Genomic DNA, 26867 nt, shown 5'->3' on the forward strand with positions numbered 1-26867 from the left:
AAAGGTATCTTAATAAAATGGAATTTGCATGCAGCAGCTAGAAAGAGCATCTAACTATCCTAAGCACTGCTCAAAAAAATGGCACCCTATATTATTAAGAGTCAAATCCTGAGATAAAGTCTTCAATTGATTTCAGCAGTCTTGCTTGAATCAGAACTCAATTAAGTTCCTTAGTTTGGCCTCAGTTTAAGTTTCCACATGGCTGTATTGTATTTTTGTTCACAGACAAGTTGCAGTTGAATAAACCTGCCTATCTTTGTTCAAACAAGACTTGGTGGAGTCCAGCTCATTACCTATTACATACAGTAGCAGGCCTGAGTGGGCCTTCAGTTTGAAAGGCACTGTCAGAGATGTATGACTGTAAGCCTTGCCTGACATTTAAACAAGGCAAGTAGATTGGTTTCCAGAACTTAAATGTGAGAGAAATGCAATACTTATGTCAAGCATGTTGTTGAAGTGCCAAGAATTAGGAAAACACAGAAAGGGATGCTTATTTACAATAGAAATGTTTGGTCTGCCAAATTGTATTGGTCAAATATCTGATACAAGGGTGGATTCTGCTTCTTTTTTATTGTGCATTTTGACAAACTCTATAGGCTTAATATCCCTGATACTGATGCAAGGGAGAGCCTAGCATCCTAACAAGGTCTCTTATTAGCCACTCTCCTGCCCCTAATTTAGGAAACGATTGTACAATCATTATCTAAACCAAACAATCTCTGAATATCTTCAGATTTGGCCATCCCCAGTAAAAAGCAGAACTCCACAGATGCTGCCTCTGAGCTGAGCTTCCTGAGCTAAACAAATTAAAGCAAGGATGTACAAAATAGCTTTGTACTTTGAAAGGAAGCAGAGGCAAGATTTATTTGAATCAAATAAAACTGCGGCAGTGGGTAGAACCCTGAGAAGGATGAATCTGTGGGCAAATGGAAAAGCTGTTTGGCTTCTGCTGTACCAAGAGACATCACTGCTTTCCCTTTGTCCACAGTAGAAACTGGCCTCTTGTAAAGCTAGATTGTTTCACTTTCCTCCACTGCAAAAGGTCAGCTTTTCTTATGTAAATGTTGCCCATGCAGAGACAATACAGTTCCATGCCCTTGTCATGAAAACCTAATGTTTTTGGTCCCTGGAAAAAAACCTTAAGGAGTTCATTTCTTGTAACACACCAGCTCCGCTGGCAAGTTTGCAGATGCGAGTATTCATTACAATCCTGGCAGCATTTCCTGAGTCTGATGCTGCTTCATTCTTGTTGTTGCTATAATCAGATTTCACACTGATCAAGCATGAATGGGGCAGATATGTGAAAATGCTTAGATCTGAACATACGCAATAGCATTTCATGACGCTGAGCCAGGAGACCTAGGTTTTATTCCCAGCTCTGCCACTGCTTCACTGAGAGACCCGGGGTGAATCACTTAATCTCTTTGCCGCAGATCTCCCCTCTGTAAAAAGTGGTCATAGGACACTCACTTTTATTTTAAATAATATTACTGAAGTTTGAGGAGCAACATTAGATCAGTGCAATCCTGAAGGTGTTTCCATAATAATTCTGTTTTTCAGGGATTTAGAAGTCAGTCACTATAACAGGGTGGCTTCCCCCTTTAATGGCTGGAGGCCTGGGGCCAACCAACCCTAGTTACAAAGTAGACACTCCTGAGCTCTCTAAAGAGCAGTAGGAATCTGCAAGAGGAGGGATGCTCAGGGAGAAACAAGCAGAGTCAGTTGCTGTTGGGAGCAAGAAGGCTCCAGCAAGGAACCCTGAGTTTTCAGGGAACGGACTCTAGGCAGGGAAGGCTTGCAAGGCGCCCAGCAGGAAGACTGGAGCAGAAGCTTGATGGGGATTTGAGAACTTTTATTTTGAAATGTTAGGTTAATAAATCCAGCCACAGGAAGGAGTGTGCTGAATTTAATAGGAGTTTGTGTGTGTTTAAGAATCCTCTTGAAGGGGGAAACTGAGGCAAGGTGCCTGCAGAACAACTTCAGACCACAAGGGGACACTAGTGAGGCAGCTGACCTGGTGACAGTCATAAAACTTCACTTCTGGCTGAAACTTGCTATATGAGCTCTCTATAAACTGTGTGTGATTATGTTGCAGAACTTCATTAAAATTAATTCAGGCTTTCTTTCTTGTGGGTGTCTGATGACAGCACAAACTCTCCACTTCAAGCCTCCCCCCAGCCAAATTATTCATACTTGTTGAAGAATGAAAGGCCTCTGCAGCACAGGAGCACCAAGATGGCCTTTGGTGGGGAGCGTGGCAGCACTGGGGGGCGCTGCATTGGCTGCTCGTTGCCCGTGAATGCAGAGGGGGCCAGTGAGGTGAGCCAGAGTGGCTTCTGGATCCATGTTACTCATACACTTTAAGGTCAGAAGGGACCATCATGATCATCTAATCTGACCTCCTGAACATTGCAGGCCACAGAAGCTCACCCATCCACTTCTGTAATAGACCCCTAACCTCTGGCTGAGTTACTGAAGTCCTCAAATTATGATTTAAAGACTTCAAGTTACAGAGAATTCACCATTTACACTAGTTTAAACCTGCAAGTGACCTGTGCCCCATGCTGTAGAGGAAGGCGAACCCCCCCTAGGGTCTCTGCCAATCTGATCCCGGGGAAAATTCCTTCCCAACCCCAAATACAGCGATCAGTTAGATCCTAAGCATGTGGGCAAGACGCACCAGGCAGATACCTGGGAAAGAATTCTCTGTAGTAACTCAGAGCTCTCCCCATCTAGTGTCCTATCACCAGCAGCTGGGGATATTTGCTACTGGCAGTTGTAGCAGTCCCATCAGACCATCCACTCCATGATCTTATCAAGACCAGTCTTGAAGCCAGTTAGGTTTTTTGCCCTCCACTGCTCCCCTTGGAAGGCTGTTCCAGAACTTCACTCCTCTGATGGTTAAAAACCTTCACCTAATTTTGAGCCTAAACTTGTTGATGTCCAGTTTATAGCCATTTGTTCTTATGTCCACATTGGCACCTAACTCCTCTCCCTCCCTGGTATTTATCCCTCTGATGTATTTATAGAGAGCAATCATATCTCCCCTCAGCCTGCTAGTTTAGGTAATTCAAAAACACTATAGAGCTCCATGAAAGATCGGGGCCTATACTATATTAAACAAAGAACACAGGGTGAAGCTTTCAAAGACGCAAAAGGCAGGTAGGCACCCAACTCACAGTGAAAACACTGGGTGCCTAATCCACATTTATGCCTTTGAAAATCTACTCAATAGCAGGAGCAGGTATGTCTTGCAGTCCATTAGACTACATAGTTTAAATATTCTCCCTGGGTCATTGCAAGGGTGATCTTTTAAATTGTCAGAGGCTACAATGTAGCTATATACTCACATATAATCAAAGTATGTGTAATAAATACATGGGATAGACTTCATTTGGCACAAGAGTTTCTGATAAGCAAACAATTGTGTTTTTCCTAAAATTTATTTTAATCTGTAGCAACCCATATAGTCAGTTTAGACAGACCACAGTACACTGTTGTCACATTTAGAACAGCTGAGTCAACATATACTAATGTCTGATAAAGGATTAACTGGGCAGCATCTTTTGGCTCAACATTTTGGCTCTCTGCTGTCTTTCTATTCATGAAACTTTCACTTATACTACAAGCAAAGCAAAATAATTCTAAGATGCAAAATCTGTATGCACCCAGACATGTTTCAGCACTTGTTTAGCAGTGTATTTTTAATGGAGTAAAGCATTTCATTAGTTGATCATTAAAAAAGATAAGCATGTTAATGGTGAAAGTCTTTGCTCTAATGTTTCTAAAAGACTGAACCTCTTTAAAATACTTGGCATTTTGCTTTTTGTCCTACTGCTTCTCAAAATGCATTTGACAACAAAGAGACCATTCAGGTTGCAGCAACATAGTAAAAAATGTCACCACTGTCAATCCAACACATTGACGTTGGACAGGTACCCAGTGAAATACTCACCAGTTGTGGGGTCAGATGCTCTAATGCTAGTACTGGAGTTGCGAATAGATTCAAATATAGCGGATAGAAACTCTTCAGGTAGAGATGCTGGCCGAGCCATCTTTGCTATTTGTAAAATTGTATTTGGGAACTTAAAGAGGAGAGATAAAAGCAATAAGACATTTTCAGAACTCCCTCCCATTTGAAACAAAGCAGTTAGGATGTGACAAGGGGCAAGAGCACTGCCTAGGCTCCAGTGAACAAACGGTTAACCACAACTCAGCACCCCCTCCCTTTTTTTGTTACAGGCGTTCAGGGGAAAGGACTGTAAATTGGCTCCTTGAAGATAGAGGGACCATGATTTGGGGGAGGCTCCTTTTACATAAGCCCATGACTGGCATGAACCACAGGCTGGAAGGAGTTTTCAATAACACTTCTTGCTGATTTCAAACTTGTTTTGATTTCTGGTTAAACTTTATCCCTTGAGAAAACCCCCTTCCTGACTGCACCCTTGTCTGGCTTCTCCAGAATAAATTAATCAGATTACACAGATATATAAAGATCACAAGATTATAAAAATGAGGGATGGAAAAGAAACCACTTAGTTCACCACCTGTGAGAGCAGGATATAGTCCCACATTAGATATTACTGATACTACACTGGCTCTTAGCCCAAGGCCCAAAGGTATAAATCGTCATCTGCCTATATAACTCACACGGTGGGTGAGGTAATATCTTTTATAAGACAAATTTCTCTCACCAACAGGAGTTGGTCCAATAAAAGATATTACCTCACCCACTGTCTCTCTCTTCTATCCTGGTACCAACAAGGCTACAACTACACTACATATATAGTTCATAGTATGCTCCCACTGTTAATAATGGGTTAGGAAGTGTTTAAATCCAAGTAAGGTAACTCTTCACATTTTGATAGCATGATGGGGAGCAGGGAACACTGCACTGTATGAAGCTTTGAAAGCATGACAGGCTGTGTACAGATCCATAAATATATAATCTCTTCCTATATAACAATGTGCACTTAATCTATGTACAAGTACAGATAACTCTTTAGATTATGGGCTAAATCCCAGGAGTTTTGACTGAGTAAGGAATGCAGGACTGGGCAAAAATATTTACAAGGTTCCTTGCAAGTAGAATTAAACCAGGGCCGGTGCAACCCATTAGGCGACCTAGGCGGTCGCCTAGGGTGCTACAATTTGGGGCGCGGCAACCGCGGTGGTATTTCAGCGGCAGGACCTTCCACCGCCTCTGTGGGGGGCAGCATTTCGGGGCGGGACCTTCCGCCGCCTAGGGCGGCAGAAAAACTGGCGGCGCTCCTGAATTAAACACCCACTAAGTACTGGAATGCATGTATTTTAAATTGAATTACAACATTTACTATAGTAAAGCTTTAAAATGATCTTCTAGAATCTTAAAAATTAAAATGAGAAGATACCTTTTCAGCAAGGACCGTTAATTCTTCTTTTGACAAAAGAGCTACAAATGGTCCAATATCCTGTGTTGTTTGAGCCGTCCAGTTCTCTGGGATGCTGAGAAATTTTTTTGGAAAATTATACACAAAATACCAAATGCCTGCAATACCACCCTGACTCATAATAGTACTAAATCTGCATGCGTGTCTTATAGTGTATACAGTCGCAAAGATAGATGACTCTTTACCAAAGTGACATTTTGGGTTTTAACATCAGATCACATTTTCCTGGAATTCCTTGATTTATAGTGAATCTACAAAGCTGTCTCCAGGGCCACCCGGGGGGGGGGGGGGGGGCGCGCGCGCAAGTGGGGCAATTTGCTCCAGGCCCCACAGGGGCCCCCACGAGAATATAGTATTCTATAGTATTGCAACTTTTTTTTATGGAAGGGGCCCCTGAAATTGCTTTGCCCCAGGCCCCCTGAATCCTCTGGGCAGCCCTGGCTGTCTCTCCCTCCTTAGTCAGACAGTGCTTTCCACCCTCTTCGTACATCTCTCTCAGTATTTATTGCATGCCTATTACCATAATATCTGACGAAGGATGCATCTCCCTCCTTTTAAAACCTCTGTTCTTTTTCATTATAACAGTCTATCATATTACACAGCACCAAAAGTGAGTTAGGAACTTTATAAACAAAAATAGACACAGTCCCTGTCCCACAGAGCTTACACTAAGGACCCAATCCTCCAAATAGTTAACTACCTGAGTAACTTTACTCACATGCTTAAATATTTGCAGGATTGGCCCCTAAAAGTACACAGGCCTGATTTTAAGAGGTGACGAGCACCTGCCACTTCCTTTGACTTCAGTGGGAGTTGTGGGTGCTCAGCTCCTCTGAACATCAGGCCATATACATTACAAACGGCAGTGTCTTGCTTACTCTGGAAAGATAAAGATTATTAATACACAGACCCTGGAAACTAACCAGAGATTGTGGCAATCTCTTTCTGATAATGCTGTCTTTATAAAAGAGGAAAGGAAAGCGACAAAAGCAGGCAATAGTGGTAGAGTTAGCTATGCATCATTTTAGCTTCATATTTTTCTGTTGTTGTATTTCTTTCTCCTCTGTTGTACTAAGAGTGCATGGAAGGGAGCACTAGGACCTATAGGCCTTGGACAAGTCTTGCCCAATGAAAGCCTCTGTTGTTTTTATAATTCTATAAATGAATTCTAGGAATATGTACATCCTGCATCTCTAGAAATGATGTTCTGAACTATTCATTAGAACGTTGGTACTTTTTGCAGTTAAGGTTCAATTCTGCGAGATGCTGAGTGCCCTCAACTCACTACAGCAGTGCTCAGTATCTTGCATGATTGTGTCCTTAGATACTAAACTGACTGATGTTAATCCACACAACCAGCTAGTTGGCAAGGAAAATAGCTGCACTGCTAATGTTCAGCCTAAAATTTTTTGTAAACGACAGTAGTTTGATTAACAGATCCATTACAAATATTTTGGACGTTCATAGAAGGTATTTTATTTGGGAGTCTAGGATTTGACCTGTTATCAGGATGCTTGACTATATAAGAATGTTTTACTCAATGAAATATACCAAGACATGTTAGTGCAATGAGGCACGGTACATTAGCCTGAATGTGTGCCAAGATTGAAAAGTGCACAGGCATTATATTTTAAAAGCTGAAAAAACCCAGTGTTCAGTAAAACTGACATTCAACTTACATTTGAAAAATAAAGTCATTTTTAATACTTTCTTTAATATATTCAGTTCCAAGCACTTCATTACCAGAAAAATACTGACATTTTGGAGGAAATTCAAAGAAGAGCAACAAAAAATAATCAGCAGTCTCAAGTGACTGAATAGAAGGGGAAAAGATTGCATGCACAGCTTAGGTAAGTGATGACTAAGGAGCAGTGATTTTGTGTTCAGGCTCTGCCTTCAAACATGAGATTCTTCCAAAGGGAACAAGAGACCACAAGAGAGAAATTGTGTATTCCTATAATGTGGGGATTTGGGATAGTTTTCTTTGCATAACTGATATATGAGTTAGGTTCAAATTAGTCTTCTAGTATGACAGCTATGAATTAACATTAGTGGGGCTCACACTTTGTTGCTTCTTTAAACTGCACTAATTGCACACACTTGGGGCTCCCCTTGCATCTCACTACTCCCCCCTCCCCAGCAAGCTTCCTGTGTGCTACCCTCCCAGTCCCCTCTGTTTCCTTCTATTTGGCATCAGGGACTTGCTGCAGCCTCCCCACCCCTCTCTCATACCAGGAGCTCTGCATGCCCCCCCCCCATTCTCTCCTCTCCCTATTCCAAGGTTTCCCCTTCTCCCCCAATGCCAGAGGCTGACTCTGTGCACCCCCATTCCCTCCTTCCACCCATACTAGGGTCTTCCATTCTCCCCCCGCCAGGGAATCTGTATGTCCCGCACTCTCCATGCTCCCGCCCCATGTCAGGGGCTCTGTGTGAAACCCCATTCCACCCAGGAGCCCTGTGCTCCCCTCCCATTCCTGGGGCTCCGTGTGCCCCCTCCTTCTCCCACCCTTCTTATTTCTCTTCTTTATGTCCAGAAGGTAAGTCATTCAGTGCCAACATGTTCAACTCTATTGGGAGGATAAGCAGAGATGAGCAGGGATATTGTTATGCTAGAAGACATTAACTGGTGCCATCAACCAATTCAGATCTTTACAATTCCAGAGGTGCTTGAAGCTGGGACTCTGATGAACAGAGGGCAGGGCCTCTCTGCACCTTCCATTTCCCCCCTTCCAATATTCCACTTCCCCCAAGAATCAGTAGGGTTCTGCCCATTGGTTCCTAGAACATTCTCTGAAATGTTGGAATTGATGCATCATTCAAAAGTTATCATGTTACAGGCAAACAGAGAAATGTCATCAGTTGAGTGTAGGGCCTTGCAAATTCAGACAAGTACATAGGGTTAGGATTTTTCAAATGCAGGTTGTTTTGGACAAAGCAAATGGTGAGTTTTTATATGGATTAACCCCAGCAAAAGAAAAACTGCATGTCTAATATCTTACCCATATAACTCAGTAAGTTTGTATTTAATTTCAGTCTTTTGTTCATGGCTGAGCTGTCGGCAGAATCTGAATTGGTGAAGGGCTATTGCCATGGCCCGCAGGGATATTCCATCGCGTATAATTGCTGGAGGTAAATGGCAGATTAGATTTCCAAGTATGTCCACGTCATATTCATCACTGATGGAACTGTTCTGAAACAAAGAGGCCAAAGTTGATGTGTTTACCTCACTGGTAAAGTTAATACCAGGTATTGTACTGCGCAGCCTGGGAGTTTCAGTAACTGTTTGCTCACAAAACAATGGCAGATGCGCAGGTGGGTTAATCCAGTGACTCTCAACCTTTCCAGACTACTGTATGCCTTTCAGGAGTCTGATTTGTCTTGTCTACCCCCAGGTTTCACCTCACTTAAAAACTACTTGCTTACAAAATCAAACATAAAAACACAAAAAAGTGTCACAGCACACTATTACTGAAAATTTGCTTACTCTCTCATTTTTACCATATAATTATAAAATAAATCAACTGGAATATAAATATTGTACTTACATTTCAGTATATAGTATATAGAGCAGTATAAACAAGTCATTGTTTGTATGAAATTTTAATTTGTACCGACTTTGCTAGTGCTTTTTATGTAGCTTGTTGTAAAAGTAGGCAAATATCTAGATCAGTGGTCTACAACCTTTTTACGCACAAGGTCACTTTTTGAATTTAAGTGCAACCCAGGATCTACCCCGCCCCTTCCCCAAAGCCCTGCCCCGCTCACTCCATCCCCCCGGTCTCTGTTGCTCGCTCTCCCCCACCCTCACTCACTTTCACCGGGCTGGGGCAGGGGGTGAGGGTTTGGGGCTGGGGCCGAGGGATTCGGAGTGTGGGAGGGGGCTCCGGGCTGAGCCTGGAGCTGTGGGTTGGGGTGCAGGAAGGAGTGTGGAGTGCAAGCTCTGTCCAGTAAATACTGAACCAAGCAAAACAACAAGCATAGTTCTCAATTAGAGCAAAATCCTGCCCCCTCCTCCATATCCACTGAATACCCACGATGCAGCAAAACTGGTGCAGCTCTGCCATGTGGAGACCAGGGAGCAAGGTTTCCTGGAGTCTGTGCTGGAATGGGTGGGCACAAACCCTGAGTGCCACATAGGGTGACCAGACAGCAAGTGTGAAAAATCAGGACAGGGGGTGGGGGGTAATAGGAACCTATATAAGAGAGAGACCCAGAAATCGGGACTGTCCCTATAAAATCGGGACATCTGGTCACCCTAGTGCCACAGAGCCTTCCTCTGCAGGGTCTCTCCCTGCATGTCATTGCATTGAGGTTTATGGTGCAGAGCAGTACTGTGTGACGGGATAAGCATCTGCTGCTACATGGATCAACCAGCCGATTTCCCTCATACAGCAAGGATGCAATAGCAGCAGGACTGTTACAGCCTCAAGGTTTACAGCAGCAGTCACAGAACAGTGCTGATGCAACTTTGCAGCCTGGGAGAAAAGACCATCCATTTCCCTCTCCTGGGGAATAGCCTGTGCCTGGTACAGCTGCTCAGGATCAGCAAAGGTTGGAGAAACAGGATATGTTTCTTGGTGTAAAAAGTTTCCAAGTGTGTGCTGTCCTCACCAACTCAATGCATGCGGCAATGGCTTCTCATGCGAACACTTTGACCATGCAGGGGACTGAATATAGCTTTTAAGAAATGTTTACGTCTTGGACGGAGAACAATAAAAATCATTGGGAAGAAGAGAACATAAGTATTTGTACAGTTTAGAAGAGAACACAGCTGGATAGATACTGATGTGCTTATAAGAAATACAGTACTAGCTACAACAGAGAGGAACAAGCAGGAAATATAGGCTTTCTTTTGCTTTAAATCAGAGTGAAGGAATTGTATTTGTTGAGCTAAACAGCTTTAAACCATAAAGAAGCATTAGCAATAATCCCCCTGAGCTGTACTGAAAACAACTCTGCAAAACCAGGGAGTTGCATGAATTTTTGGCCCTCCGCAGCCATTTGACCTTTGTTCTGAACAAACAGGCAGGCTGCTAAGCCAGTATCTACAGTCTGCTATGGGGCTTACATGGTCCAGAACATCACACATATTTTGCACTAGCGTGGTCCTAAGACTAGAGTGGACTAATGCTTGGCTCCACTGGAATTTCTACAAGGCAATTTCGCTTACTCCTTAAATATAAATGCCTCTTTTTTTCAGCACGTGGAGACATGGACCCAATTCTGCAGTCCTTACTCATGTGTGAGTCAGAAAGATCCTGACTACACTACAAAGCTAAGCATGTGTAAACGTGGTTATGGAACAGTTGTGGCCCAGCACTGTTATAACATATATCCTGTTTCTACCCATGTGGATGAAAAAAATAACATGTTATGTTATTATTACTACTAAAAAGTATTTGTATTATGGTAGGGTCTAGGAAGCCCTAGTCATGGCCCAAGACCCCATTGTGCTAGGCACTGTACAAACACAGAACAAAAAGACAGTCCCTGCCCCAAACAGCTTGCAATCTAAGTATAAGACAAGAGAAAACAGGTGGATACAAACCAATGGGAGAGCACAAGGAAACAATGAGACCTTGTTATAGATAACAATGTTTAAACCGTGGTAGAAAGCCTAGGATAAGATATGGTTCTCAAACATGGTTATAACACTATTTTCTATCCACTTAGCATCTAATGTTGAGAATGTCCAAGAAGTCTCCCACCATACGGCTAACACCAATGCAGCTCCCTAAGTGCTAGTAATGTGGGGAGCACTAGTCTAGACCAGCTGCTAGTGTCTATACCACTGTATTGGCTAACCCTGAGGTCTAGAGGACCATCCCTAAGCCATGTCTACTCTAGCTCTACCACCACTGCTACCACAGGTAAAGCTGCACCACTGGGAGATTTCCTGAAAGATGCCAGTACAGACAAGGCCACAGACAGGAACAAGCCATATTGTAATATGGTTTGGCCATACCATGTGTCCCAGCCATGTCGCAATATGGTTATTTCTGTAGAGTCCATGGATTATAAGGTCAAGCACAATATGAAATTGCAAGTATTGTGTTACAGTGAAAACACAAATCTGACAAAGCCACAATGCAGAACTTCCTATTCAATGTTAAAGTAGCACTTATTTTACCTTGTGATGCAGAAACCATCCCAATTGAGGGTAATTGCAAAAGTGGCTTTTGTTTTGTTGCACTTTTTCCCACCCAAAAGAAAAGTATCATGCTTACCAGACACTCCTGTACCTTCTGTAGGACTGTATTCTTTTTGTACAAGTTTACAATGATAAGATCCAGTTCAGTCTTCCCCAGACTTATCAGGAAAGGGACACACGAAGTGCCTGAAATGGATTCCAGATACTGAGCCCTGGAGAAGGAGTTAAAAAAACAACAACCACTTCTTAGTTTGTAAAGCTGGACTTCAGCTCTACCTAGTAATGCATGTGAAGACCACAGTGACAGGGCCACATTCAGAGATGGGTACGTTGGCATAACTTACATACTGAGGAGCTAGAAAAAGGTGTAAGTTAAAGTAGTCTCCACTTACACTCAGGGGTGCTGGAACAATTTTTATAGTGGGGGTGCTCAGGGCCATTGAACCAAAGTGTAAACCCTGTATATAATGGAAACCACTTCAAGCCAGAGGGTGCGGCAGCAACCCCAGCACCCCTAGTTCCAGTACCTATGCTTATACCTTCTTCCAGCTCTTCAGCATGTAAGTCAAGGCAGTCTGAGCTTAAGGGAGTCTAACTCAGGGGTTCTCAACCTTTTTTTTTTTTTTTTTCTGAGGCACCCTCCCCAACATGGTATAAAAACTCTATGTGCCACCTGTGCCGCAACAGTTTTTCTGCATATAAAAGCTAGGATTTGCGTTAGAGAGTAGTAAGCAGGGCAATTTGCCTGGGACCTCATGCCGTAGGGGGCACCCGCGAAGCTAAGTTGCTCAGGCTTCGGCTTCAGCCCGAGGTGGTGGGGCTCGGAGCCCTGGGCTTCAGCCCTGCATGGTGGGGCTTCGGCTTTCAGCCCTGGGCACCAGCAAGTCTAATGCTGGCCCTGGTTTGCGGACCCCCTAAAACCTGCTTGCCCAGGGGGCCCCGGACCACTGGTCTAACTTACATGTGGCTTCTGAATTTGGCCCACAATTATAAACTTATTACCTCATTCAAGCAGCACTGTTCATGTCCTTCTCTGTAAAGGTTCTATGAAGTGGTGTTGTAGGTTCTTTGAGATATTTTGATTATACCTAGAGAGGAGTTTGAACTAGAACCCTGGATAGGAGCTCTCCAGAACATTGGGGAAGTTCAGACCTCATCTGTACTTGGTGATTGGTCCAGTTCTCTAGAATGGATCTGAGCACCTGGATTTGAGCACCCTGGGGAAGTTTGGATCCCAATTTGAACACTGTAACTTGGACCACTCTCTTATTATAACACTTACATTTGAGGGGTTACATCAGTAACACAGGGAAGATCACAACCGAAAAGTAGGTGTGTGCATGTTCCTATATGCCAGTATCTTATCCTGAGCTGAACTTTTGCAGGTCATTATTCCATAATGTAAATTAATCCCTGTAGGTATTTTGGAAGCCTCTCCTCAAAGTCAGACGCAGGTTAAGCAGTTACTGGCTGTGAACATTAACTTTCTTTAACAAAAATCCCTCCCCAGAACTCAAATCTGCCTTCTTACCTACAAGAAACGAAGGGGATGAGGGGGAAATAATATACTGTTAACTTTTAAAGGAACACTCAAGGTGCACATCAAAGTCACCATGTGAGCTTTTCCTGGTCAGTCTTGTCCTTCCGTCTCCCTCTCTTTTTATTGGGTCTGCTTGACGCTCCCTAGTTGTCACGTCAAATCTACATTGTGTGCTTTCTGGGAGAGGGACTATGTCTCTGCTTGTTCTCCGAGGTGCCAAAAATAGTAAATGATATTAGAATATTTCATACAGGTTTTCATTGGACTTCATTTAGAATAGATATGGCCTGTTGGTATTATTGGGCCTAAAAATGTATCCCAATTGTGAGTGCAAATGGAAAAAGTATGTGGGAGTTCATAAGATGTCACAATAGCCTATAACTTTTTGCCTGCTTGGAAACTAACTGTGGAAAATAGGTCAAGTTGTTTTTAATAGTGAATGTTAAGAACAAGAAAAACAGATAGAGAAACTGGAATAGGCCAAACAAAGAGGGCTTATTGATATGGTTCAAGGACTATTGAAATCATGCTTGGTAAGAAGATGTGATGCCGGAAATTAATTAACCAAAATTGGTACGGTGGATATTAGACCTAACTGGTGGGCAAAATAATGAGGAGACTTTTTCCTTTGGGGGGTTAATAAAAAGACACTTTTGGGGAAAAAAACCCCTCATATCTCCCAAACACATCCCCACACGCTCATCTCTAGCCATCTCAGTTCTCATCTTCCCCAATCCCAGGTCAGAAAGAGCAGAGCAGAGCAGAAGACTTTCTTCATGAAAGGAAGGCCAGCAGGCCTTATTCTTGTTTTAAGAACTTTGTTTTTCATCTGAGATTCCTGAGCCCAGTCCTCAGCCCATCAGTGGGGATACCTAATTACCTGCACTGCAGAGGTGCATACAATATCCTGTTCTGTTTCCCTTCCCTTTGTGTTACTTTCTGCACCCTTATTTTCTCCTATTATATCTCTCACTCTCTTGGCTTTTCATTAGCTCCTGAAATCAACTGCATCGGATCAGCACATTGAGATGAAATTACCACAACCCTGCCCTGCCTAAGGAGAAAAGGCCCAACCAGATGACATCTCTGACTGGAGTGTGAGCCAGGATCCAAGCTCCAGGTTGACTTGCCAGACAAAGCATCCATACATAACCCTGGTGTAGATGTGCGGGCTCAGGTTGGAGCGCAGGCTTTAGAACCCTGCGAGGCGGGAGGGTCCCAGAACTTAGGTTGCAACCTGAGCCTGGAACGTTTACACTGCAATGAAACAGTCTCAAGGCCAGAGCCCTGCAAGCCTGAGTCAGCTATCATGGGCCAGCTGCAGGTGTTGCAGTGTAGACATCCTGTATCCTAAGGGGAATGAGAGCTGCTGTAGTCAAAGGACTTGTCTACCCATTTTTATTTTATTTAGAAATGGGTAAGACAAATGCATGAACATAAAGGTTATAGAAGGTTTCTGCACTGACAGCTCTCTTTACTGGTTATTCCATTATATAGTGTAAAAGAATGGGTGCGGGCTCTGAAAAGACTCCTGGGTTGGCCAGAGGGATTGCTAGAGAGTAATGCAAGCCTACCACTATCACCCTGTCAGGAGTAGTGCGTGACACCTCTAGAGACTCAAATTGCTGACTACTGACAGGCCACAGAGAGATGTTTGAGAACCACTAGTCTGCCGTGCTCCCAGTCTCTCCCTATGCTGGAGGCAAGGACCAAACAACATCCAGTTTTGATTTCCCATATGGCAATGTGCTATGCTATCTCTAGACAACTGGGCTGACTAAGCAGCTTTACTACATAATGACCATTGTGATAAAGTCAGAATACATTCCAAAGTCACCCTTTGCAAGTGAACTCCTCAAAGGTAGTTTTTAATTTATTTTATAAAATAAAATGCAAGTATGTAGCAGAGCTTGATAGCACTACCAATGCAGGCATGGCCAGCACAGCTAAATTGAACAGAATATTTTATAGGGGAAAAAACACTCTTGTAAACAGTTAACACAAAAACAATAAATCCTCCAGTTGGCACCTTTTAGAGGACTCAAAAGCAAATATAGCTTCAAAAACCTACAATGGAGGCGAGCATTTCTCATCTCTCTAATGAGTCAAGATGCAGTGGGTGGATTACTGATAAGAATTTTTGGAACATGTCACTCTAAGAAGGGCTGCCAAATGAAACCAAAGTTATGTGGTTTTCCCATCTGAGTGGCAGACAGCCTTTTAGAATTGAATCAAATCCCAAAGCTATGCCAGCCAGGCTCTCCAAATGTTTCTGTGCTCTCAATGAGCAGTCCTGTGAAGTCAAGAGCATCAGAGTATACCAGCTGTTTCTGATGGAATAGAAGATGATGCAACATAAGCGGGTCTCTGTCAGACATGCCTGGTACCAGAGTTTATCCAAACATTTCCATCAAAAGTTTTTTTCCCTGATAGAAAAACCTCTTTCAACCAAAAGGAATTATTTACATTTAAGTAAGAAATTTTAGTTTTTCATTACAAATTTCATGAGCAGGAGGAAGGAAGGGAGAAATGAACCACTGACTTTTTCACCCTGCTCTTCCCCGCCCATCCCCCAAAGAGAGAGAGTGTTCCCAGCAGAACAAACAGAAATGTTTTGAAAAATTAAAACAATCTTTTTTTAAATTTGTTACAACACCCCATTTCACTGAAAATTTCAAATGAAATTAAAAAATTCATTTTTCAAATTTTTCCATGAGGCATACTAAACTCCCCCACCCTCAACAGCTCTACTTGGTAAGTTAGGCATCACAAAATGTCTGTATCTTTAAACAAAAAATAAACAAATGTAAGTGAATTTAGCAATTATGAAAGGTGATGAACGGAAAGGCCTAGAGAATTAAGTCCTCTGTTCATTCATAGAGCAGGTAGAGCGCAAGCTTTCCACACAATACCCTGTCAATGTGCCTCAATCTTGCCTGGAGAGAGACCACTTCAAAAGGGCGAGAAGGCAATTCAGTCTTTATAACAGTTCTACATGCATCAATAAATTCCAAGTGTGATGGTTCTCATGAAGCGATTGGAACCAGGGATTAAAATTGACATGTTTCACACAAATCACTGAACACACATCAAATGGTAACAACTTTTGGTTGATACTGATTTGGCTGGAACCAGTGACTTACATATAAAACTATCATTTGCTTGAGTCATCCACTTCTCTGGCACTAAAATGGTTAAGTAAAAAAAGCTGTTGAGGATTAACTGGAACATATTGCCATGCATACTACAAGAAGAACTTACGGAAGCACTGATAAGAGAAAGGGAGGGATAGATGTGTTGGAGGCTTTCCAAAATTTCCAAGCCAAACAGTTAACCTGAAAACAAAATATTTAGAATCTTAAGCACTTATGAATTCCGAGGAAGAATGCAGATATGGTGTTTATTACATTTTAAAAATTAGCATATGTAGAATTATGCTTATCTTCAGAGAGTTTTTTCATGCACGCAATTTCTACAAAATTGTTTGTAGCTTCCTCTTCCTGTGTGCCAGAGATGAAAAGGCCCATGGTAGGGTGCATATCAGGGTTTGTATGAGTTTTAAATAGATTATTCATGAATTAGCTCCAAATCAAGAATGAACTGCAGAAATAATTCTGCAATTAATTCTTGAACAACAAATGAAATAGTGAAAATTGAAACTGTTAATGGACAGTTCACACAGAAGATTTGAAATTCACTGAAAAAAATTTATGAATTCACCCTGCTCTAATCCACTTACAGTTTGTGTATTAGATTATGTATATAGAAAAATACACACACACTATTATGATTCCAATTTTACCTGATATGGAGAAAGCAACTGGAGATTCTTTTCAAAAAATCTGAAATTATTTAGAAAAGAGTCGGTGCTCATACGCTCAATCTGCTGGCATGTTACTCCTTTCACCAACTGCCCTATACTGATAGAGAGAACAACACATGATTTCATGAATTTGTTAGCATGATCCAGGGCAGAGGATCTTCATCTCTTTCATTCTACAGACCAATTCCCAAGAAAGAACCCCTTGTGGACACCTCTTCATTCCTCCCCACCTTTGTGCCCTCCTCTTCATTTCACCTCCCCTCCCCGCCTCTTCATGGCCTTCTCGGATAATGAATCATTAAAGCCATCAGAAAGCAGAGCTGAGCCTAAACTGAAAAATGTTGATCAAGAACTTTGGGGGTCTTTTCATATATGTTTTGAGCTTAAGGGCTCCTCTTTATGAGAAAGATGAAGGGGCTTGGGGTCCCATGAGATGAAAGGTGCTATATAAATGTAAAATATTTTGAGAGTTATAGAAGACTCTTTGTTTCATTGCCACTCTGATAACAAAATGAGGCTTCAAACGCATTTCACCTGGGTGTGAAACAGTGAGTCTAGTATCCATACCTTAAGAGGTCAGCAGGAGCTGTTGTTTTCTTAGACAATAATTCATAGAGAAACAAGGCCTGAAATTAAAAATACATGACAGTGTATCCTGGGTAATTTGTATGATAGCTCAAGGAAATACTGTAGTATCTTTCGTATGAATTTTAAAAGCATTAAACATGATTGTGAGGCCCAAGCCCTGCAACCCCTATTTACAGGAATAATCATTATCACTTACTTAAGTGATGGCATGTAGGTTAGACAATGATCATGATACCTCTATGTATAGACTACAGGATTAGTTTCAAATGCAAGTGGCAATTACACAAAATACAGGAAGAAGAAATATGTGGCAGAATCTTGACAAGCTTTGTGCCTAGTATATTAAAGAACAGTTTATTCTTATATAAAAATTCCTTATAATGCTGACCAGGTCAGTGAGACCTTTGGTTGTGGGTTCATCAAAGCATATTTGGATTGATTCCTTCCTTCTACCCATATTCTCCAATCTCATTCTGAATTTATGCGTCTCTATCTCTACTCTTCCCATTGTCCAGTAAGCAACAGAACACATCTCTGAAAATGGAGTAGGAAGGGAAAACAATAGTAATGATGACTTTTTTTCTATTGGAGAAATGTGGCCTGGGATCCTAATCAAGAGAGAACCCCTTTAAAAATTAAAAAAATTGTCTTGAAGTGTTTTACTGTGCTTCAGAGGAAATCTATTTTTTGTATTTATAAAGGCATCAGTCACAGTGGAAATGGAAATACTATAACTACTCATTACCTGGCTCTTTCGTAATTCTTTTTCTTTTACTATTGAAGAGTTAAAACCAGTTTCCTTCCATAAATCAGAAAGACATACTTCTTTAAAAAAAGCTCCTTGTATATCTGTGACTGCTGAGGAAAGATCTCTAGATGCAAGCATCTAATAAAGAGGAAAAAAGATAGTACATGGGACTTAGAGTTTATTTCCAGATTAATAGGATTTGACTAAAGTCTTTCAATTCAATGTAATATTCCTTAAGAGACTGCAGGTAAAGAGTTACTTCATTACTCAGAATTAACATGTTACTGAATGACAGAGGGTAAAGTACATAACTTTTTAAGTGTATTTGGCGTTTGAGAGGAAAACAGAATACAAATAGGAAGTAATTATTTCAGTGAACAATTCAGCCAAAATCCACATATAATTGACAGTATTTAAAAAAAATCATGTTCTGCATATAAGGTCATTGTGCTTTGGTGCAGCTGGAGAGGGGGATTAAGAATTTATTATTACCTTAGTGAGGATACCTTGTTGCTGTGCAGGTGATAAATCAGAGGCGTACTGGGATAAGGTGCCTCTAATAACTTGAGAGAGCTCCTTTGGGTTCATGTTGTAGAATGATTGAGTACTAATTCCAGTCACCAAAGCACCCATTTGACTAATGTTATAAAATGATAAAACCTATACAGAGATCAGAGGAAACAAAAGGGGAAGTTTTCAAATCCACGTATAGCAGAAATTTTTAAAGTAAAATTTCAGAACCATTAATACTAGATGTGCAATATGTTTCTTGTCTAAAATTCACCTTTGGAATGTAGAACCTCCAGTAACAGTTTTAACATTTCTTAAAGTTCAGCTAATTGTGGCAGCAACTCAGAACTGAAAGTAAAATTGTGTACTAAAAATGCACATTCTTCCTATGTCAAGTTATATCTTAGGCACTATATTTTCCTATTTTGTGTTAAAACATTGTTTAAACAGAATTTTCTGACCAGCTCTGTCAATGACAGCATTACAGAAATCTTGTACTGAGAATAAATGATAGAGTAAAACTCTGGATTCCAAACTTTTCAAAATCAACAGTTGCAGTTGAAAAAAAGGGTGCTGCACTTTGTTTTTATCAAATGTGATAAAGTTATATCAGAAAAATCCCAAAATGTACCTTTTCAGAAGTGAGGTATTTGCTGGATAAAACCATAATTTGGCTTTTTGCCCATCCAGAGACTTGGTTTAATGTTGAAATAGCATTATGCACGGCTTCAGGTGACAAAGAGTCCAGCTGACTTGAAGTCAATCCAACAACCGCATCTGACAGAGACCCAAGGGTATCATTCAAGGTCTGGTTTTGCATTGCAATGTCTAGGAGTTGAGTTTTGAGCTACATTAAGAAAAGGCAGATGCAGAGCATGAAGTTGTATTTAAGAGCAGGGAGGTTTGCCAACATCTAATTTCCATTGTTACCCAAACATTATCAGGGGTTTTCTGACTAACCATCAGCACCAGAAGCAAGCATTTAGCAAGAACCTACTTCACAGAAATCCTGAAGTAGACCCACAGATTGCAAATAAATATGAAGAGTGAGGAAACAGGCTGAGAGGACTAAATGCCGTTAAAAGCGTCAATGGGCTTTTATCTTTTGCATTACTTATTCAAGTACTTTTTTATGTATTCCTTGCAGGTCAGTGATTTGTCACTCTTTTCTTGTTGGATTCTAAAGAAGAAATTTATCCTAGAAAGGGGAGGGTGAGAAACAGATTAGCTAGGATAGTTCACACAAGAGTGAACAAATACACACCTTATAAACATCAGCCTGGAAGCCTCTCAGTTGATTGCATTTCATCATTTGATGAAGTAAAACCCGTGCCACAATGGCATCCATTTGTTCCATATCATCATAAAAACAAACCAACAAGCCTAACCTGTATGGGAGACCAGAAATGAGTTAGCTAACTGCAGATACATGAATGCAGCTCCTGTGCTCATAGTCTTTAACTAGCTTCCTGATCACTTCTAGTTGTCACAAACACCTTGAATTACAATCTTTATAGCCCTGAATGGTCTGAGACCTACACTCTCTTGTACTCTGTTAAAATCAGTTGGGAAGCGTTTGCTGTCAGAACTTAGGTTAATGACTCAATATGTTGTGGCAGTTCTCTCAGTTGAAGGAGTCCACTTTTGGAATTTGCTCCCTTTGGAAGGATTTTGGGTATAATCCCCACTTTAGAAAGGTTGAAGGGGATGGATAGGATGCTCTGTAGGTGTCTGACAGGCTGAGTTCCGATTGGAATTATTATTTTAATACTGCTGGGATTTCACTGTATTGTATAATTAATTAATGTGCTGGGCATCTAAAGTCTTGGATATGTTTTATTTTATCATTTTAAATCTAAATAAATAAAAATCTACCATGTTTCACATCTAGCATAGCTTCCTATCCACCACACGGGCAGAGTTATGTGGCTGCTCCACTGGACGTAGATTTGTTCAACAGCAGTTGTAAGAAAATCCAATTGATACCCAACAGAATGACTGTAGCCATTTGCAATGCTCTGTTGTACTATTTACCCTCACAAGACAACCATTTTCAGAGGCAGGGGGAGGCAGAGGTGATGTTTGATTAGGGGTCTGGAGCACATTACTTATGAGGAGAGGCTGAGGGAACTGGGATTGTTTAGTCTGCAGAAGAGAAGAATGAGAAGGGATTCGATAGCTTCTTTCAACTACCTGAAAGGGGGTTCCAAAGAGGATGGATCTAGAATGTTCTCAGTGGTACCAGATGACAGAACAAGGAGTAATGGTCTCAAGTTGCAGTGGGAGAGGTTTAGGTTGGATATTAGGAAAAACTTTTTCACTAGGAGGGTGGTGAAGCACTGGAATGGGTTACCTAGGGAGGTGGTGGAATCTCCTTCCTTAGAGGTTTTTAAGGTCAGACTTGACAAAGCCCTGGCTGGGATGATTTAGTTGGGGATTGGTCCTGTTTTGAGCAAGGGGTTGGACTAGATGACCTCCTGAGATCCCTTCCAATCCTGATATTCTATTATATTGTATTAAACATGCCTTTGTTTCCTAGCATGGGCAGGGCATACAACTGTCTGTATGGCTGAGGATTACATGCCTAATACCCTTCTGGCTTAGTCGATCCAGTAACTGAAACTATGTTAAGAACACAAAGTTCAAACACAGTTACTGCAAGCTTGTAAAACGTAACTGTTTTACAAAGCTTCGCTACAGACTATTTCACTCAGCACCCTCCTGGTTAAGTCTATAGCAGAGTTTCATAACATAGAAAGAAAAAATCTGTCCACACTGGTTAGGAAAAACACGCTGTAAACAGCCATTTCCAGAGGCATTTGTGGAATGCATGATTTCAGCTGTCAGGCTGACAGAACCTTTGTGCATCAGCCACATGGACACATTTGACCTGATGGTCATATCCTAGTCATGGTAAAATATCAGCACTCTCTGATGAGCATTTTCTACTTCTACTGCACTTACAGTCAATGATTAGTCATCAAATGAGCAAAAAAGGCTACAATATTGGCCTTGCCCCAATATTTAATCTTCCAACCTGTTAGCAATCCCATTTACATAAGGCTGGAACAACAGGAGAGTGCAGCTACAGCTTGACATTCATGCTATAGCCCTGCTCGCAGACAGGATCAATATGCAGAACATGGGCCCACCAGGATTGGTGTCTAAACTATGTGGTTTATGGACATGAACTGAACCAGCTGCTAGCTATGCTGCAGCCTAGTCACAAACTTGGTAAAAGTCTGTAGTGTAGATGGGTTCAGACGGTTTTTACTTCCTCTAGTCCCTCAACAGCAAATCGCTTAGCAATGTAACAACCCACTGTTTTAGTGGCCCAACAGAAGTCATGGCACATCATCATCAGACTAACAGGCAAAACAACAAAGTATCTATAACCGCACTTCTATAACAAATAGTTACCATCTGATGCACTACTGCATTGCCACCAAAGGCTCCTAATCTCCCTTGGGATTAGCAGCAATAAATAATGCACATAATATTACTTCTTAAAAGAGCATTAATAGGGTTAAAATGTGTAAAATAAAATAAGGGTGTTGTAAAATGGAATATATTAAGGACTTTGGAGCGTGACATTCCTCCAGTTTGTAAGAAGTTGCCACCTTGCATGGGTAAGTAAAACCATTTGTGAGATTTTCCCCCCCTCATTCTTGACACAGAAATATACATGGTGGGCCTGGTTCTCCTCTCACTTACCACCAGTGTAATTCAGGAATAACTCCACTGAAGTGAATAAAGTTCCACTGGTGTAATGAAAAAAGAATTGGAGTCATAAAGCCTATTCTTTATAAATTTGAAAAGTCCAAGGAATTGCCTCAGGGGGCTGCAAACAACTCCAGAGTGGTGTCTTGGGACTAAATAGGATCAGTTATATGACAAAATGTAATATAAATGTAAAGGAACAAAATGTTCTTGCAGGTGGTTCACACTGAGTATTCATGAGAAAGGTTCATGTTCATTCTGATTGCTATTCTTATTAAAGTGAGTTTAGTGCTGGTTTGACAGCCCTGAAGATGGAGATCCTCTGTTTACCCACAGAACAGTCACAAGAAGGTCAGCAATGCATGCAAATGTGACTCAATGCAATACTGAGGGCATAGACACCGTCTTTATGAGTTGTTGGGGGGTACTCAACCCCCACTCCGCCCCTTCCCCCAAGCTCCCACCCCGCCTCTCCACTGCCCCCTCCCCCAAGTGCGCCCCAACCTTGCTCCTCCCCCTCCCCCCAGTGCCTCCTGCATGCTGCTAAACAGCTGATCTGAGGCAGGCGGGAGGTGCTGGGAGGGAGGGGGAGGAGCTGATCCACGGGGCTGCCGGTGGGTGCTGAGCACCCACTATTTTTTTGGAGCACCCACAGAGTTGGCGCCTATGCCTCTGAGAGCCCACTAAAGTGGGGAGGCTAGATCATTCTTTTTACCTATTTCCTCCTTGGCCTCTCTGCTACAACTGGTAATGTGGGTATCAATTAATGACACTTGTGGTGGTGGTGGCTAGTGCATGTGTGATTCCCTCCTCAAAGTCTATTCTGCCATAATGCCTACAGATCAATACCATCACGCAATGGTTAGGCAGGTGGCTAGCTGAGTCTTCTTTTCTGCTAAAGACTAATTTGTTTTATTGTAACTTCATCCTCCTAAACTACCCCCCCACACACACACACACACCTTTTTTGAGTGTTTCATCCACCTGTGAAATTATGCCTGACATATAGGTTGCAAGCTCGCTCAGGCAGGGAATATCTTATCTTATTTGTCTATATGATGCCCAGCACAATGGAATCCTGATTCTTGGGCGCTACTAATAACATGGACACCTGTCCACAAGGAAGCTGGTGTGAGACCATCAGGTTATTTTAGAAGCACTTTCAAAAATTCATCAGATGGCAACAACTCTTGGTTATTACTAACCAGTGGCAGTTTTCAACCAGCAACTTAGAAGTAAAAGACTATGATGTTCTAACAATCCCATGCAGCATCCAGTCTCTCCCTTCCCTTCCCTCCACTTCGCTCCAGAAAAGCATTTTCAAAGACAGCTAAAAATGAAAATAAGTCTTGCTTGCCTGTAGATAGTTGAAGTGTTTCTCAGATCAAATCCTGATGAGTTTATTCTTTCTAGAAAAGCTTGCGCGAGTTCTGGTGTGATATCATACACTGTATCCAGCTGCTTTGTTGCATTGTCATAGCTTATGAATAGTCTCATCTAATTAGTACAAACAAAAGCATATTATCAGGAATCTATACAAACTGAAGACATTAATACATGTTTGATAATATAAACTATCATCTGCCTCCTTTCAGATTACACAGATGGCACAAAGAGCAATTTGGATAATACAAAGTTTAAAAAGGCAAAGATAGAGTAGTTCTGTATCATACCCAGGGCCGACGAGAGGGGGGGGAAGCCGGTACAAATTACCGGCGCCCGGCAGTCTGGAAGGGGGCCCGGGGCCCAGCTTCCCCCCCTCTCGTCGGCCCTGTTTAGCCCGTCTGCCCTTGCTGGGGGGCCCGAAAAAAAATTTTCATTGGGCCCAAACCCGCTCTTGGCGGCCCTGATCATACCTAAATAATTTGCAATCTAATATGGGGCCTGATCCTGCCTCATCTGAAGAGCTCCCAGTGCAGCCTATGGAAGTTTTGATGGAGATAGATCGTGGGAAAGAGACAATGACAAGCATACGCATCTAATTAAGCACTTATGGATGTTGTACATTTTTCAATTTTAAAAGAGGCAGTGGAGTGGATCATTAATAAATGATCAACTGAACATTTGGATTTAGTTTGCAACTAAGTCATTTTAAACATACACAATCTTTCATTTTTAAGTTTGTGCTTGTGATCATTCTATCACATCACTGGATAACTGATACATCCAAACACATTTTTCTACTTACTTCGTTCAGACTAATTTTCATAATTTCTTCTAATGGAAGATGGACCATATATCTTCCCAAAATCCAGAGATTTTCTGCACTGACCCAAGAGGTTGAATCATTTAACTCTGTTTTGTACAAAAATACTCATTCAGATGTAAAGAATGTCATTGTGATTACAAATAAACATTATACTCTGTATATCTTCATTGCTGGATAATCAAAGGATATCTAAAATCATAACACTACTAGGTCCTGCTCTTAAAAATGGACCATGTCAGATAGTTTAAATCCATAAATGGTGGGGAGGAGATGAGTTATAACCAACATTTTGCAAACATTAATGTATTCATTAATATTTTAAATGTCAATAAATCAGCTTTGTTTGCTTTTAAAACTTTCCGCTGAGGTTTGTGCATTTCTATTGCAGCTTCGTGCTAATAATGAGAATCAGAAAATGAAAATGACTAGTCTGTCTGTACTGCCTAAACTGAACAAAATGCAAAAGTAAAAAGCAGTATGAAGTAGCAGTTTTCATAATCAGATGTGTTATTTGGTAACATAGGTAAAGCACTTTATATTTGTATATTATTAACCGGACAGGGTCCCTTTAAAGGACTGATTATATGCTATGACTATACAGAACACTCTCATTGTTAACTGAACTGATATTCACCTCAGAGAAAGTAAAAAATATTTAGTACAGCCATAAATTAGGATAAAAACTGAAGAAATACAGTACCTTATTATAAGAAGAACCATCATTTGCATTTATATAGCACAATCCAAGGATCTCAAAATGTTTTACAAATAAACAATCACAACAGCCCTGGGAAATAATTATCCCCATTTAGCAATTGGAAAAACTGAGGCACAGAGCAGCTAAGGCTTAAATTTTCTAAAAGTGGCTATGAATTTTGGGTGTCTCAATATTTGGATACTCAGCTTGACATCTCTGCAGCCTGATCTGCAGAGATACTGATCACCCACAACTCTAGGTGATTTCTATTAATAGTCATGAATACACTACAGGGAGTTTTCAACATCTCTGAAAAAAATCAGGCCACAAGTTTCTCAAACTGAGGCATCCAAAATTAGTGGGCATTTTTGAAAACACAGATCTTAAGTGACTGCCTTATAATGGTTGATATGGTGAAACAGAGTTCAGAATAGACTCCAAAAGTCCTTGCTTTCATCATTAGACCATACTATCTCCCACCACCAAACACATTAAGAGACAGGAAGGGAGAGAGAGAAGAGGAAAGAGCGGGGGGATGGAATTTTCACAATGTAAAGATCCTGACTGCAGCATTTAATAGAAGAGGAAACTTGTTTTTGGCAACACTGGAGACTAGGGTCCCTGGAGCCTTTTTTTTGTTCTTTAAAAATCAGGCAGAAAATATAAAACACATCAGCACTTGTTTTTGTAAAAGCCACCAGAGTTCTTCATCATTGGAGACGTTGGTATTTTTAATAGGAAAGAAATGAGAATTAGCTGAGTTACTTAGAAACAAAGCTCTAGAGAGATGTTTTTGAGACATTAAAACAACATGCCATCTCATGTTGATCCTAAGACCTTGGCACAACTGGACAGGAAGACATGCTGCTATGAAACAGCTCTCTGCCATTCCACAGGAATATACAAATATAAAAATGAGGAAATATCTGTAACAAAAACTAGCAAAAATGTTGGGAAGGCAGCCTACTACATAACACAGATACGTGGTATGTTTCAAGATTCTTGCATTGCTGAGCTGCAGTGGAAGGAGGGGTTGCTGCAGAGGGGTGTGAAAACTCCGTGCTTCATGTTGTCTTCATACTGTTCCTAATCCATAATGGTCATGGGAGCAAGCAAGAGACCATGACAACCAAGACCATTTGCCAGTGCTGGAACTCTTAGGTGGGGCACTGTAACTCTCAGTTACTTCTTGGCTGTATATGCACTTGTTAATTAAAGGAGGATGTGTTTGTACTTAACGCACAAATCTGCAAGTCAGAAGATCTAGACTCTTTACAACTCTGGCTCAGACTTGCTTTGGGCAAGTAATATACCTCTGTTTCTCAATCTGTAAAATGGTGCTAATCAGAGGTGAAAGTAAGCTGGTACCGGAGCCCTGGGCCCTTTAAATCGCTGCCGGAGCCCTGGGGCTCCCCAGGGCCGCCCGGGGGGGCGGGGGGGACAAGTGGGGCA

At 41.5% G+C, this 26867-nt stretch overlaps 1 protein-coding gene across 1 annotated transcript in view; it reads right to left on the reverse strand.

Annotated features, from left to right (window-relative positions):
• OTOA (otoancorin) overlaps positions 1 to 26867 on the reverse strand; it is a 48043-nt gene that overhangs the window by 13411 nt on the left and 7765 nt on the right. Inside the window, exons 9-21 of the mRNA XM_065411986.1 lie at positions 24698 to 24804; positions 23867 to 24006; positions 20054 to 20177; positions 19421 to 19636; positions 18772 to 18939; positions 18277 to 18417; positions 17511 to 17569; positions 16923 to 17040; positions 16382 to 16455; positions 11657 to 11792; positions 8429 to 8619; positions 5391 to 5484; positions 3956 to 4085 (exon numbers count right to left, since the gene is read on the reverse strand). Of these exons, the coding sequence (XP_065268058.1) occupies positions 3956 to 4085; positions 5391 to 5484; positions 8429 to 8619; positions 11657 to 11792; positions 16382 to 16455; positions 16923 to 17040; positions 17511 to 17569; positions 18277 to 18417; positions 18772 to 18939; positions 19421 to 19636; positions 20054 to 20177; positions 23867 to 24006; positions 24698 to 24804 (1698 nt within the window). The remainder of the gene's footprint in view (positions 1 to 3955; positions 4086 to 5390; positions 5485 to 8428; positions 8620 to 11656; positions 11793 to 16381; positions 16456 to 16922; positions 17041 to 17510; positions 17570 to 18276; positions 18418 to 18771; positions 18940 to 19420; positions 19637 to 20053; positions 20178 to 23866; positions 24007 to 24697; positions 24805 to 26867) is intronic.

This window comes from Emys orbicularis, chromosome 10 (genome assembly GCF_028017835.1).
Source record: "Emys orbicularis isolate rEmyOrb1 chromosome 10, rEmyOrb1.hap1, whole genome shotgun sequence".
Taxonomy (NCBI): Eukaryota; Metazoa; Chordata; order Testudines; family Emydidae; genus Emys; species Emys orbicularis.